This window comes from Chelonia mydas, chromosome 18 (genome assembly GCF_015237465.2).
Source record: "Chelonia mydas isolate rCheMyd1 chromosome 18, rCheMyd1.pri.v2, whole genome shotgun sequence".
In the NCBI taxonomy this organism is placed as follows: domain Eukaryota; kingdom Metazoa; phylum Chordata; order Testudines; family Cheloniidae; genus Chelonia; species Chelonia mydas.
In genome coordinates, this window is record NC_051258.2 from 8,058,343 (window position 1) to 8,073,000 (window position 14,658).

At 39.2% G+C, this 14,658-nt stretch overlaps 1 protein-coding gene across 3 annotated transcripts in view; it reads right to left on the reverse strand.

Annotated features, from left to right (window-relative positions):
• Positions 1-14,658, reverse strand: part of IFFO2 (intermediate filament family orphan 2) — a 51,582-nt gene that overhangs the window by 19,515 nt on the left and 17,409 nt on the right. For all 3 annotated transcript variants that reach the window (XM_037881007.2, XM_037881008.2, XM_027829922.3), the window contains exons 2-3: positions 1,111-1,171; positions 194-289 (exon numbers count right to left, since the gene is read on the reverse strand). In XM_037881007.2, the coding sequence (XP_037736935.1) occupies positions 194-289; positions 1,111-1,171 (157 nt within the window). The remainder of the gene's footprint in view (positions 1-193; positions 290-1,110; positions 1,172-14,658) is intronic.

Sequence of the window (14,658 nt, forward strand, 5' to 3'; positions counted from 1 at the left end):
CGCGGGGGGGGGGGGCAGGGGGGGAGAGAGTGATCTGTCTGATGCATTAGATCATAAAGGCAGCCATAATACTAACTACAAAGCAGCACTCATTTAGACCATAACCTTTTTATGAATGAAGCCATTTGCATGACAGAGATAGATTTCACAAAAGCAGGTGGGGATGGGCCACTCTACTTCCCAAGGTACTTACATCACTCATCAGACCCTTAAAGACAACAAGCTCTGCTTTCAGCCGCTCAATCTTTTCATTTAACTCTTCCTGGACAGCTTCAGCTTCTTGGGCCTCCTATGAGAGAGAAAATAAGGAAATAACTAAATATCTGAAAGCATTTACTTAACTGCTAAGCTTCACAAAGGTGGAAAATAGCTGGAAGGGAATATCGGCTCTTGAAAGCCTGCCCGTACCACCTGCACCAACCTCAATAGCCCCACTGCTACAAATGCAAGTGGGTGAGTTTCAGGACCCGCCTACCTTGCTGCTCAACCAAGAGCATAGTGGGAGTGAAGGAGAGGAGAATATTTAGATGGAGTGTGGTCCAGGGGTTGCATCGTATCAGCATATTTTCCCCTACTTCAATCTGAACACTAGGAACTTCCGATGTTAAGAGAACCCAAATTCAGGGATTGGTTTTGTTCTATTAAGAAGGGTTCTCATGATGATGAGAGGCTAATGGCTTGGACTACTGTAGCTGAACACTCCAAAGAAGCGCCCCTTTACCTTCATTAAGTTAAGAGATTGCCTTCTGCAAAAGAACTGATACAGGTAACCGACTACAGATCCCATTTATTGCATACTGAAGAATAAAGATGCATTCCTTGCAGATTGAACTAGGTGAATCAAGGCACTCCTCCTGCTTCAATCAAAATTCAGCATCAAGCAACCTAAGGTTTCAAATATTAACAGCTCTATCCAGCAGGAGGTAATTCAGCTGCCACAGCTACAAGGGCTCAAGACTCTTAGGATCAAAGAGTAATTAATCCAGACAAAATATTAATTTTAAATGACCACATGAAAGGGGAAAACCCTATACTATGAAGTATTTTAGCTCAAGAGTTGGAGGAATGGTGGTCAGTACTAGGAAAGCCAAGATCCCACTCAAAACCCACCTCTTGCATGGTTTCTACAATAGACTCCAGTCCCATTCGCTTTGCCAGTTCCTCCTCCCATCTGAAAGAAAAAAAGATTTGCAGGCAGAGATCAGAATAACATTTCTGGCTGAGTTTATTCCAGCCGCAAAGATCTTACCTTACCTCTTGTAATAAAAAGATTAGATAGTTATTGTAGGTGTCCAGTGGAAAGCCTCCCTCAGTCTCAGCCACATGTGCACACACATACTCAAACTGACAATTTTCAAAGTAGCAATTAGAGTTTAATTAGTTTATCCACTAACACTATTTTCATTCTTCAACTGTAGCATGCGGACATGTATAAAAATAGGACACTGCAACAGCAATAGGTTGAAAATCTAGACAAGTCAGCAAATTTGCTACTTCTGGTATTTAGCCCTATAAACTCCAGGGACTAGTGATAAGCTTTCTTCATGACAATATCTTCAAAAGCCTATATTTATTCCAGTTGTATCAGAGAAGTACAGTTCCAAGCAGAGTATCTATCCTGCATGGGTGTCCTTGAATGCTGTATGAATGCATAACATGCATGTGACAGTAATGAGGGGTGGAGGGATAGCTCAGTGGTTTGAGCATTGGCCTGCTAAACCCAGGGTTGTGAGTTCAATCCTTGAGGGGGCCATTTAGGGATCTGGGGGAAAAACTGGGGATTGGTCCTGCTTTGAGCAGGGGGTTGGACTAGATGGCCTCCTGAGGTCCCTTCCAATCCTGATATTCTATGATTCTTTGTAAGAGGCACATAGTGGGAACCAAGATGGCATTAAGGGAGGGTAAAACTTTCCATCAGTCTCAGACTGCAGGGCACACACACTATTTCTAAAAGCACTGCATCTTAAGGAGAAACAGTCCTGAATGATTTTTTTACACACTCCATCTCATCAGTGAACCTCATGCTTATGACTCAAAACTCTAGTTCCCAAGGACAGGAAATGGGGAGCTGGTAAGCAACAACAGGACATTTGGTCCACCAGGAGAGGAGAGAAGAGAAGATGAAGACTATTTAACAACATTGCCACATGTGGAAAATGCTAAAATCGTGGAACCAACTTAGGCAAAAATAGACTAAGCTGCTTAAGCTACCTCTTACTAGCCAGTATTTTAAAAATATACATTAATGCCAGTGAATAGGACCAATTTAGGATGAGTGATATTGAGTGTAAATATATACAAAATAAATATTTCTTCATGTACATTTATAGATCTGATCTGTCAAACTTCAGGCCTGTTCAATAAAAGCAGCAGTTCATAAATCTGAAAATACTGCTGTTTGCTGACATGTCTGACAAAAATAATTAAACATGAGAAGCAAGGGAGGTCAGCATGAAAAAATAGAGCACAACCACTGAAATAGAAGAAAGGAAGGATGCCAAGAAGTCTGTCATCAGGTCCGGATCCAATCCTTTCCATTAGCAGTTTTTTGAAGAAAATCTTGTGGGGCTGTTTCATTTCTTTTTAAAATGTTTATTGGTGCTAGCTTAATATTCACTGTCCTTTGAGCTGATGTCCACCATAAACCAAAGGAGGTACGAACTGAGCTAGATAACGTTTTAGCACCTGTCTCCCGTTTGAGTGTTTTGGATTTCAATGTTCCCTTCATTTCTTTTCCAAGATTTCCCCTCATCTTTCATCTCTTTTGATTAAGATTATTCTCCTTTAAGCCCCTGTATCATTCTTGATGGCCACCAATAGTTTTCCCATGTTTATCGTATAGCAGAAGTAGGGTATTGGTGGTAAGTACTCCACCAACTGGCTTACCCTCAGAAATTCCAGGTTTTCTCATTTATCCTTGCCACTCCTCTACATGGTGTTCCTATTCTATTCAAATCACTCTGAATTATCCTCCCTCTCCCCAGTTTTCTTAAGTCTTAAGGTTTCATGACCTAACTGCATGGTTTTGTGTTCTTTCTTCCAGGTTGCCAACAATCAAGTCCGGTCTAATACTGACAGAAACACAGGCCAGGAGAAACAGTTGCTCCATCAGTGACCAATACCCATCAGTCCAGAAACAGAATCCCATCTTTTCCACAAAAACCCATAATGCATATCTGCAGTATTGCATGATTTGCTACACCTTCCTTGCAATATAACTAGGAGAATCAGGAATTGAAATTAACACTGATTATATTTCCATCGATCAAAGAGAGATGAGAGTAAAAATAACTTTTTTAAAAATCAGTTTTATTAAATGTTATTATGTTAAGCTCTTCGAACAGTCTTTTTTAATTAAGAATTTATTTTTAAACAGAGTACCTAGTAAACTTTCAAATGCTGTATGATAAATCCTAATCTGATGTGCTATTTATAAACATAAAGGCATTTTAAAAAATTATTAAAGACAGTGCCCCTTTAAGAATATATGCCAAAGTAATAGATTTATAATTGACACTTTAGTTTAACATTGTTGAATTATGAATCCATCATTGGATTAGTGTGAAAATATCTGGCAGCCATCTTCCCTTCACACATGGAAAGCTATATGTGGTGAACAAAGTATTGTAGAATTATGCAAGGTAAGTTTTGGGGGAGGATGGCAACAAGGTTTCTTCAGTGGATTTTAACATTCACAGAATTGTTGTCTATCACCTTTCTTGGGCCAAGCTTGTGCAACTATTCTTGAAGAGAAACATTCCTACAGGACACACTCATTCACTCAAGTTTAGTAAAAGCCAAAGCTTTATCTCTGGAAAACCTGCCTGAAGCATTCCCAGCTCACTAAAACCAATTGAGCCCCAAAAAACAGTAGCTTCATCAGGCAACAAGGGATTCTCCCATTTAGAATAAAGCTTCTTTTTATAGTTTAACAGAAGCTTGGCTTCTGGCACCAGCAGTTAAAAGGAACCAGGGTCCACTGACTCAGACAGCTAAACATCCAACAGAAAGTTTCCGTTATGTAAACCTTTGGAATGCAGCAGGTCACAAAATCTGCACAGACCTTTCACTTAACAAATCCCCCGACAGAGCCTGAGAATTTGAAAACCTAGTTAGAGTATGACTGATCACTGCCATTAAGAAATTTGCTTGCACTAATCCAGTAAATACTGTCTACCAAATGACAATTAAAAACACTCCTGTAGTCTCTAATTATAACAAGGTATGCAAGGAAAGTTATTTTTGTTCACACTCAGACAAATAGTTTTACAGCTAAATTAGAAGATGCAAGTCATGGATATGGCCGTCTACCCCCCAAAAATATTTATTTTAATCCAAATATGATATGATTAAGAATGTTGAAAGAAGAGCGAGTGTGCATTTTCTGGCTCAATTTCATAATCTTCCCAGCACAGTGTTAAGTCTTCCAATAGGAATAATTTCACCATATTTTCAAGTTTACAAAAGAAACCTGGTAAGGTGACTGGATTTTATGGGATGTTTGTATCACATTAAACAATTCTGAATTCACATACTATATCATAAGCCCCAACACACCCCCTCACAGACTGCAATAGGTTTGCATTTCAAATGCAGTTGAATGCCAAAGGATCATTTCAGCAGAGAAGAACAAAGGCAGCTGTGGGTGTGCTGCAGTTCTCGGTCTTAATCCATGACCAGCGGCACCTGAATTTATCATATCCTAATACAGTAGCAGCAGCATTGACTAAGCTCCACACTAGTGTATTACAATATGACAGGCTGACAGCATTTACTCTTCCCCTGCCACTGCAGGGCAGAGATACGTGGCATGGTAGCATTATGTCAACTCTCCAATATGTCACTGAATGCTAAAGTGGTACAGACAGATATTACCAGTGTCTTTTCTCTGCCAATGATTTACTGCCAAACAGACTAAAATATTTAGGCTGGAATTTGTATTTGCCACAAATATTTTAGCTTTCATTTCCAATGTCCTATCTGCATTTAGGCTGCTAGTCACATGTACAAGTAGCATTGTTATTTTTCAAACCTCATTTGGTCATCTCACCTTCTGGACTGTAACTGACTGCTTAATATTAAATTCACTACATGCAATATGGTCCCCTTCTGCTACATTGAGGATGGGTCATATGGTTTTAGTCATTCATACTGCATTGCTGCCAGCACGCTGTCAGTTGTAAATGCAAGATAGCGTAACTAGATATTAGGAAAACTGCAGTGCGCTGTTGAAATTGTGAATACTAATTATATTTAGGTGAAGAGATTTAACCCATTATTTGCATCCATGCCCGAACACAACACAGCTCTGCGGGAAAATTATTTTTACTAAATATTACATCTATATATATTTTTACTAGTTGTAAGCCAAAAGCAAGCAAAATGCTTCAGCTTCCATCCCAAACACTTCAGTCACTCTGGAAAACTGTCAAAATCGTCATTCAGAATCTATGCACGGCCTATGGGGTAACAGTATTAACTTCCATCATTCCACTGCAGTTCCACTGGTTTAGTTTTTCCATCCTTATGCCATAATTTAACTGCATTTCATATAAAGGAAGCACACAGCCCCGGTTCCTTTAAGTAGAAACCCAAGATAATTTTTGTGGAGAGTGGAAGAAGGGTGCCATCTTTTAAATAATAAATTAAATATATGCTGAGAACATAATTTTATCCATTTCTCCAATGGAAACAGAGACCTGGGCCTTTTAAATATGATAATTTTTATCTAAAGTTAAGTTTTCTTCTGAAAGTAAGCCAGGAATTACATTAGACTGATGATAAATCAGGGTCCCCACCATAAATCACTGATCAGTAAAGTCAACTTGTTCTCAGTTTCATAATGTATTCCCTACTGCCAAGCTGACTAGCCTCATGTAACACCTGGAAAAATGAAGTCACTGAGTTGACATCTGGGGGGAAAAAAGTCTTCGTTTTCCCCACCACTCTTAACACAAACCTCTGGAGACTTGTTTTTTGGGGGATGAGGCGGGAAAATGGAACGAGGGGGGAAGGGAAGAATGGAGGACTGAATTGAAGATTAAATCATCCCTTAATGCCTCCAAGCAAGTTAGAGAATAGATAGTGTCAAAAAACAATCATCCTGTATTTGCAGTAACACAAGTATTTTAAAGGGCCCTGGGCAATTGCTGCTACTGTACATTTGAGTATTGCAATAAGCAAAGAAAAAGACAGCACCTTCCCAAGGGTATGCGAACTACTGTGCATTGGCACAGACAGATGAAACATGTACTAAGCAGTACTACAGAATTTCAGGCGAGCCAATTTCTGCCCACTCAGTTACTCTCTTCCAACACAAGAGCTGAACTGCAAGTCAACCACAGCATGTTTCAGATGCCCTTAAAAATCCTCTGCTTCTAAGCAACCTTATAGGCTCCACATGTAAGTGGTGCTGCTGTGAGAGATCTATGAAGATGCTTCTGTAGCACTTCAATACATATGTCGCTTCCTTCCCTCTCCTCCCAAGGAGAGAGAGAAAGCCAGCCTGCTTAATCAGCATCACCCCTGCAGCATAAATGAGAGCCTGTAGTTTCCTGGCAGGACTACAGTGGGAAACCAGATCAGCTCTTCCCATTGGAGCAGTGATGTTTGCTGCTCTGAAGAAAGAGAGGTGACAGGAATTACCAGAACAATAACGCACAGAAGGGAAGTGACTGTACGGGCTACCAGGCTGAAAACAGCGGTCCTCATATTTGTGCTGCAGGATATTAACTAGACAGCTGCTTCTACTAGTCTCAGATATAGCTATTTCTGGGCTCAACATCAAATTCCTATGATTTCCAGCTGCAGCCAAAGTGGCTTTCAGAGCTGGAGAGGCAAATGTTGCTAACCTGAATGTACAGATGGAGAAAAGGCTATTGCTAGCCTACTCCAAGGTTACTAGGATTGTTTTTAAAAATAAAATTCAGAAAGGGCAATTTCAGTACTGACTATACTCTTCCCCTCCACTCTACTGAAGGCAGACATTTAAAATGTTATGACTACCTTCTAAATTCACAGATTTACAGGCTTATATTACAGTTATTAGAACATGAAGGTCTAGTCAAGATAAAACTAAGGATACATTTCCCTTTTTCCAGATGTGACATTACATTCCAAATGTATTCAATCACTGCAGTTTCAGGCCTCAAACTGCCTCTGCAATCATGTGATTAGGAATAAGCATTTTACATAGCTTGGCACAAAGTGAAGAACTGTGTGCCTTTTAAGAGAGGGAGTAGCTAGAGCATGAGACATTGAACTAACAAGATAGGAGGATGCTGAATAGCCTTGCAAGGATTAACACTGCTTTTGTAGGTTTCAGAGTAGCAGCGGTGTTAGTCTGTATTCGCAAAAAGAAAAGGAATACTTGTGGCACCTTAGAGACTAACAAATTTATTTGAGCATAAAGCTTTTGTGAGCTACAGTCCACTGAATGCATCTGATGAAGTGAGCTGTAGCTCACGAAAGCTTATGCCCAGATAAATTTGTTAGTCTCTAAGGTGCCACAAGTACTGCTTTTGTAGTACAGCTGAATCACCATTTCAAACACCCACGTTTCCTTAGAAAATGGAACAGTACACAGAGATCAACACTTAGATGAGCCGCTATTCAAAAGAAAACAGGTGGAGATTACAAGGAAATCTGATAGTACCCAGGTGTAAATTGCTCTAAGCTTCCACTATTCATAACTTTCATTGGAACTAACCAGACATCCATACTGAATCCTTATCGACAGACAATTCACAACTAAACCAGCTTCCCCCTCCCTGGATCACCAAGGCTAAGCAACATGATCTTGCACCATCTCTTTACCAGTATGAGCAAATAAAGTTTAGGTAGGATTCTGAGTGGTGGGGGAAACTGCCATTTAGAGCCAGATTGTCAAAAGAGCTCAGCACGTTGATAAGCCAAAAGTTATGTCTGAACCACATTATCAACTCCTTTGCTGACAAAAAAAGATAAAGTACTCCTCATTCACTATTAAATGAGGATTCCTATTTTGTCAAAAGAATTTCAAAGAAAAAAATATTTCTTAGATATGAAAAAATGTAGCAAAGAAACACTGCTGTAGGATGTTGTGAAGACAAGAAACTCTTCTTATGGTACTGTTGAGGTTTTCCCTCTGTCCTTCCATCTCTATGGGGTACCACACAGAAAACACAGCAATAATCAAGCTCAAGCAAGCCTCCTTGTTGTCACGGTACATGGGATCACACAAAAGAACTCTCTTCGAAGCACAAGTTCACCTGAACACTATCAATATGCTACCAATGGAAATACTAGCTGCAAAAAGCCTGTTAACCCTAACTTAAGTGTTCAAGTGTAAACCATTTCATAGGACAGGAAGCATACAAAAAAACAGAAAAAAACCAGACTCAAAGATGTCAATATTTCATTTGGGCATGTGAGACACACCTAGTACTGCTCATCCTTTATATGTGAAGCATCTAAGATGCATTCTCTGTGATGTGTCCTACCTGTAAGGACATAGATGGGAAAATATGTGCATTCTATGCCAGGCTCAGTTAATTATACCTTAGGTGTTACCCAAAAGGGCTTGTGTTCTGCAATCACAGGTTAGAGACACGTTTTTTGCTCTCTTGTGGCAACATCACTTGTTCTTTTGTGGTTTGATGGCTTTTGACGCCCATATTTTGTTTAGGTGAACTCTGACGGGCAGGGCGTGCCCCACCATTCACTAATGTTGGCATGAGATTTGATGTTTAGCATGTTCAAGCCCAACCAATTTAATTGTTTGAGATTACTCATAGCAATCTCATGCTCGTTTTCTGTTTAGGTCTGTAGTAACATGCCCATTAATCTAGTCTCCCCACATCTATCCAGTGATATCTAGATATCGCCACCAAGGTTTATAATTGTGGTTATGACACACTGATTTCATTCTAATTGGCATATTGCCCCAGGAGTAGCACTTATGCTGCCATACAAAGAATCCAGTTTCAAATCTCATGTTTGGTCAGAGAAAGACCATCGATGACACTACTTCTGACAGAGGATGCCCCTGCTTATGAGGAGAATATACTTTAGCAAGTGGAAAGATCAAGATCTCTTGGTCAAATTTTCTAACGTGGAAGTGTATAAATCCTTTTCTCACACACACACACACACACACACCCTTAAGAGTTTGCAGCATCCTAGTTCCCTTGTAACACAAATCTTGCCCCATACTGGACCCCATATTTGTAGGCAGGTCAGGGGAAGAACCTGTGTACAAGATGAACACCAGAATCCCACCAATTCATTGCAGTGACTAGGGACATACATTGCAGAAAAGTCTGAATTAGCAAGTCAAACAATATAGAGGACTCAAGGATGTTGCAACAAAAGATGCATTTTGTCAAAACAAAATACGTATTTGTTGATTACAAAGCCACACTAAGTCTTTTGTTATGTATTTTGTTAAAATAAGATTGTTTAGTAATATTACACCTCAGAGCGCTGTGTGTTATTAAACCCCTACTCTGTAAGATCCTCATGACAGGAAACTGACCCATTCCACGTTCTGTACAGTACGGAGCACACAGTCAGTACTCCGATTACATTGGGATGTGGGACAAGAGCTGGGATTTGTGAACAAGCTAGGGAAGCATTAATGTATAGGGATTATACATTATCTGCTGTACTGTATAGGGATTCTTCAGATTTATCTCAAAGAGACCAATTTCAGGCCCAAGAGCCCTGGTTTCTTACTGAAATACAAATTAATGCTATCTGATTAACACATTTTACACTGAGCCAATTTTATTTGAATGTCTGATTTCATGAAGCCTCCCTCTAACATAACAGCACAGCATTCTTGAATGAAGTGATCAGTGGATTGCTACTTCATAGGATCTGTCCCCCGTGTGGATTCACTGAAGTGTAGTCAGGGAAAGTCTCTGAGTGAAGCTTGTCCCACACTCACAGCTTTATGCAAAAGGTCTCTTGTAAGGTATCATAACGAAGGTTATAAACTACTGAATATGTTCTTCCTATTTGTATGCATATATCATTGTGGTATCTGAAGCTAGAAGTATGAAGTATAACTGAAGTCCTATTGTAATTATGCAAAGTGTGGGCCATTAATGGTGGTTTAGAATCTTGATGGCTCCCATTGACTAGGACAATTGGTTGTAAATGCTTAATTTACCTGCAAGCCTTCCTGTGTACCTGTGGGCCAACCCAGGAAGAATGGAGGGGTCTTACAGTGACACATGACCATATCACATGATACTGGAATCCATCTTAAATCTGGTACTTTTCCATTTAGAAGGAGGGGTGGGGACCCAGAGAGACAAAAAGATTTCCGCCTTGTGCCAAAGCTATAAAAGGGGGTGGAGCAGGACAAAGGGGGCTGCCAGTCATAAGAAACCCCCTGCTTACCACCTGAGATGTCTGCTGGAACTAACAAAGACTGTACCGGGGAAAGGATTGGGCCCACACGAGGAAGGAGTCTAGTCCGTAAAAGAAGCTTATTGGAACATCTCTGAGGGTGAGATATTACCTGTAATCAACTTCTTAATGTATTAGGCTTAGACTTGCATGTTTTGCTTTATTTTGCTTGGTGACTTACTTTGTTCTGTTTATTACTTGAAACCACTTAAATCCTACTTTTTATACTTAATAAAATCACTTTGGTTTATTAATGATAGGTTTCAGAGTAGCAGCCATGTTAGTCTGTATCCGCAAAACGAACAGGAGTACTTGTGGCACCTTAGAGACCTAATAAATTTATTAGAGCATAAGCTTTCGTGGGCTGCAGTCCACTTCATCGGATGCATGGAATGGAACATATAGTAAGAAGATTATATATATATTTATATCTATATATTATATAGATAGATAAAATCTTCCCATACAGAAACAAACCTGGATTCTTCCAGCACAAGAAGGAAGTGAATCCAGTCATTTAAGATGCAACTGCTTACTCAAGAAGGCTTTTTGGCATAATGTAGGACAGCCTGTTTGTTGTATGTGCTACAGGGTCTCAGCAATCTTTTTGACAATTTTTTTTTAAAGAAAAAGCAGTGGAGAGAGAGCTTGCTGAAAAGGAGTTTACATCATTCAAGTTTAAGACTGATATCTGTAATGAAATAAGAAAAGTTATACTCAGCTTTGTCACAAAGTCAGCTGAGAGAGAACTGAAAAGTCTTAATTTACCAACAAAATCATGATTGTTAGCATCTATGGTAGATTCTCACAGCAGGAGACAAAAGCAATAGCAATTTAATTTGAAACAATAGTGCTATCTAGAGCGAAGGTCATGAAATCAATCCCTTATGTTGGCTGAGGTCCATACTGTAGTAATGGATAACTTATGAAGCCATCAAGCAGTCTGTATATTGCTGGCCTCTAGTTTTAGCAGGAGACCAAATTCCCAGATCCTAGTCTCCTTTATTTTCTAACAGCAACTTAGTTCAGGGATTCTATGTCAACTTGCATTCAGATCATGACTGTAAATGTCTCAACTACCAACTGACTTAAAGCAAACTCTTGTTCGCAAGGAAAGCTTTTATTTTCTCAAAATTTTGTAACTTATGTATTGGAAATAATTCTTAACTCTTCTATAGGAATGAGCACAGAACCTCTGCAAGTAGATTTTACTAGACGCATTTACTGGTGTAGTAGAGAAAGAAGGTAGGTGAAGTAATATCTTTTATTGAATCAACTTCTGTTGGTAAAAGACCAGCTTTCAAGCTTACACAGAGTTCTTCTTCAGGTCTGGGAAAGCTACTCAGAGTATATTGAATTTCTTTCCTTTCCCGCTCTTCCTACCATTTCACAGGATTCTTTGTAGCTAAATGGAGACAAAGATAGGTGAAAAGAAAAGGAGGACTTGTGGCACCTTAGAGACTAACCAATTTATTTGAGCATGAGCTCAAATGTTATATGCAATGCTGTGACATCTGTTCATGTCAGTGTAGTTATGTCTGAGAACTACTAGTGCAGCAGAATATGAAGGAGGAGGTCCTCTATTTTAAAGAGATCTACTGCATTTTTTTCTAAAGTAATTCCTCTCCACACCTAAACAATCATGCTGTTCATATGAAAATTATTTATTTGTTCCATGTCAGTAAAATAAGAGTTTATTAATCAAAAGTGTAAATCCTGGTGATAAGACACTGTCCAACTGTGGGTACTGAAATTGTACCACTGATAACTGTGAACATTTAAGTACAGTAGTCATAAATTACTAGTTACATGTGATTTCCTCCACCCCACTTCCTCTTATGTCTGCTAATGCAATGCAAGACATTGCAGATCTGTGCACGCAAAACCTTCTTCTGTAATATAGCTTGATACTGCTTTCTGTAAGATGCTGTATTTACTTCTCAGCACACAATAGTAACGCTGACAGCCTGCACATTAAGAGAAGGCTGGAATTATTAGCAGTACTAATAGTACTGAAGTGTCTCACGTTTGAGTGAATAGTGACCTGTTGGCTGGATTCTTTCTGACATAAAAGATCCTTCCTGACCATCACAAAAACAGAGGATTGACAATATAAATAAACCTGATGAGATTACTTATGTGCTTAGGGAACATACTAGTTTCAATACCAGAGAAGGCCATCGATCCAGGTGGGTTTGTTAACCTTCTTAGGGAAATAAGAGAAAGCAACATCCAAATAACTTGAGCTAGAAAAGCGTGGTTTTTGTTTTTGGATTTGGGGGGTGGGGCGGGGGGAAGGTTAGGAGCACTCCACTCCTCTATAGTCAGGGGGAAAAAACAGATTACATAACCTAGTTTTAGAATGTGATCAGGACCCAAGTGCAGCAAGCGTTGTAATCTCCACTCTACACTTTAGAAAATAGTTGAGTTTACAGCAGAGTGTTTAGAAAAGTATCTTTTGGATTATGTAAATACGGAAACTAACTAACTTCTTGCATATCTAAGCTAAAAAAACACAGGAGGTTCCAACACCAACAATTCCTCAGGACAGTTTAGTATCATTTATTCCTGTAAAAATATTTATGCTGGTACTTGGAACCCTTCAACAAACCTACACTTCTCTAAACTATGTGCAAAGCCTCAACAACATGGAGTTATTACACATTTAGAATGGTTAAAAACCAGTTTCCAGTACTTCCCTTCTCCCCCAATGGACCCTGGGGCAACAGAATCTCTTCAGTAATATGAGAACCTGGGGATTGCCTTCCTTCCACTCTACTAATTCTGCTACTCAAGCACTGTAGTGAATTCAGTGCTGCAGTATACTGACTGACCAACAGAAAACTGAAGCCATTTGTAACCCTCATCAGGGAAAGAGCTCAGCCAGTCAACATCAACAAGATAAATCATGGTCCCTATAATTAGGTTGATAGGCCATCATCCTTGTTCATCCAGAATAACCTGAAAGCGCAAGAGCACCTTTTTCAGCTTCAAGTTAATCTGGGCTGAGGTGGACTAACTTGGTGCACCGAGATAAAGGTCATCTCCATCCCACCCAAATGGTCTAGTAATTAACTAGCAACCTGTTCTCTTTCCTACAAATTCATTATATGGCAAGTTCTCATTCCAAAAATGTTCATTTTCAAACTGAAATGTGTAAAGAACTACCTATTATACCCTCTGAGCCCTATGTAAAACAATTACCATCAAGGCATTATCATATATCTGGGGCAAAAATACATGCTACATTGTTCCTATAGCATTGTAACTGTCATAACTGTAGATTAAAATGAGCCAAAATAATTCTGTTTGTAATTGGTAATCTGAAAAGCAGAAGATTAAATTACTGTAAACATCCAGAATGCGAGTTAAATATTTAACTCATGTTTTATAGAGTGCCTCCTTGCAGAAGCAACACTAAGATAAATTTTGCCTGCTAACCCAGCTGCTTTTAATAGAATGTGTATCAAAATACATTTTCCTACTTGTCCATCAGCTGGCTGCTTTAGAAATATTTCAGTATGTCAAGAGAATGGTGTTCTTGAGAGATAGTTTCCAGTATTTTGGCCTTGGAGTGGTAGTATAAGACCACATAGATACAGGACTGCTGTTTATTAAATGGACTGGCTTGGCCATTATTTCAAATGGGAAAGTCTCAGAAGTAACTCAACAGGTGCTATACAATGAGAGGTTAAGTAAATAGAAAATAGACATTGAAGACCCCGAAGAAATGCATTTTTATGTTTATTTGTAAAGTTACATCACTTGCAAGGAAGGGGGGGGGAAAAAAGAGGGTGAAACGTCATCTGTATTCAAATCTTCCTTTCTGAACAGAATGGTGACGCCACCCTGGATGTGTATCTAGATAAGGACTGCAAGGTCTCTTGGGACAACCATACCTCTGAATAATATAATTATGTACCTTTATACTAACTGGTTCAGCTTCATTTTCTGGGAAGGAAAAGAAGGCAGTTAAATCTGAGTGATCGAAACAAACTATCAATATAATCCTATTGTAATAAATAGAATTCATATCAAATTTAAATGTTTTGATAGATATCACATTGTGCATGTACAAACATTAAGTATTTGGAGAAACTGAGGAGCAGAAGAAGAAGTATAGTGTTTTGGAACACGTGCATGTTGCTCAGTCAATTTCCAGGCCTCTCATATTATTCAAAGATGAGAAATTTAGCCCAGGGTTTCCAAACTATTTTGCAGTCAGTATTTGTGCAGATGAATACCCAACATCTGAAATCCCTT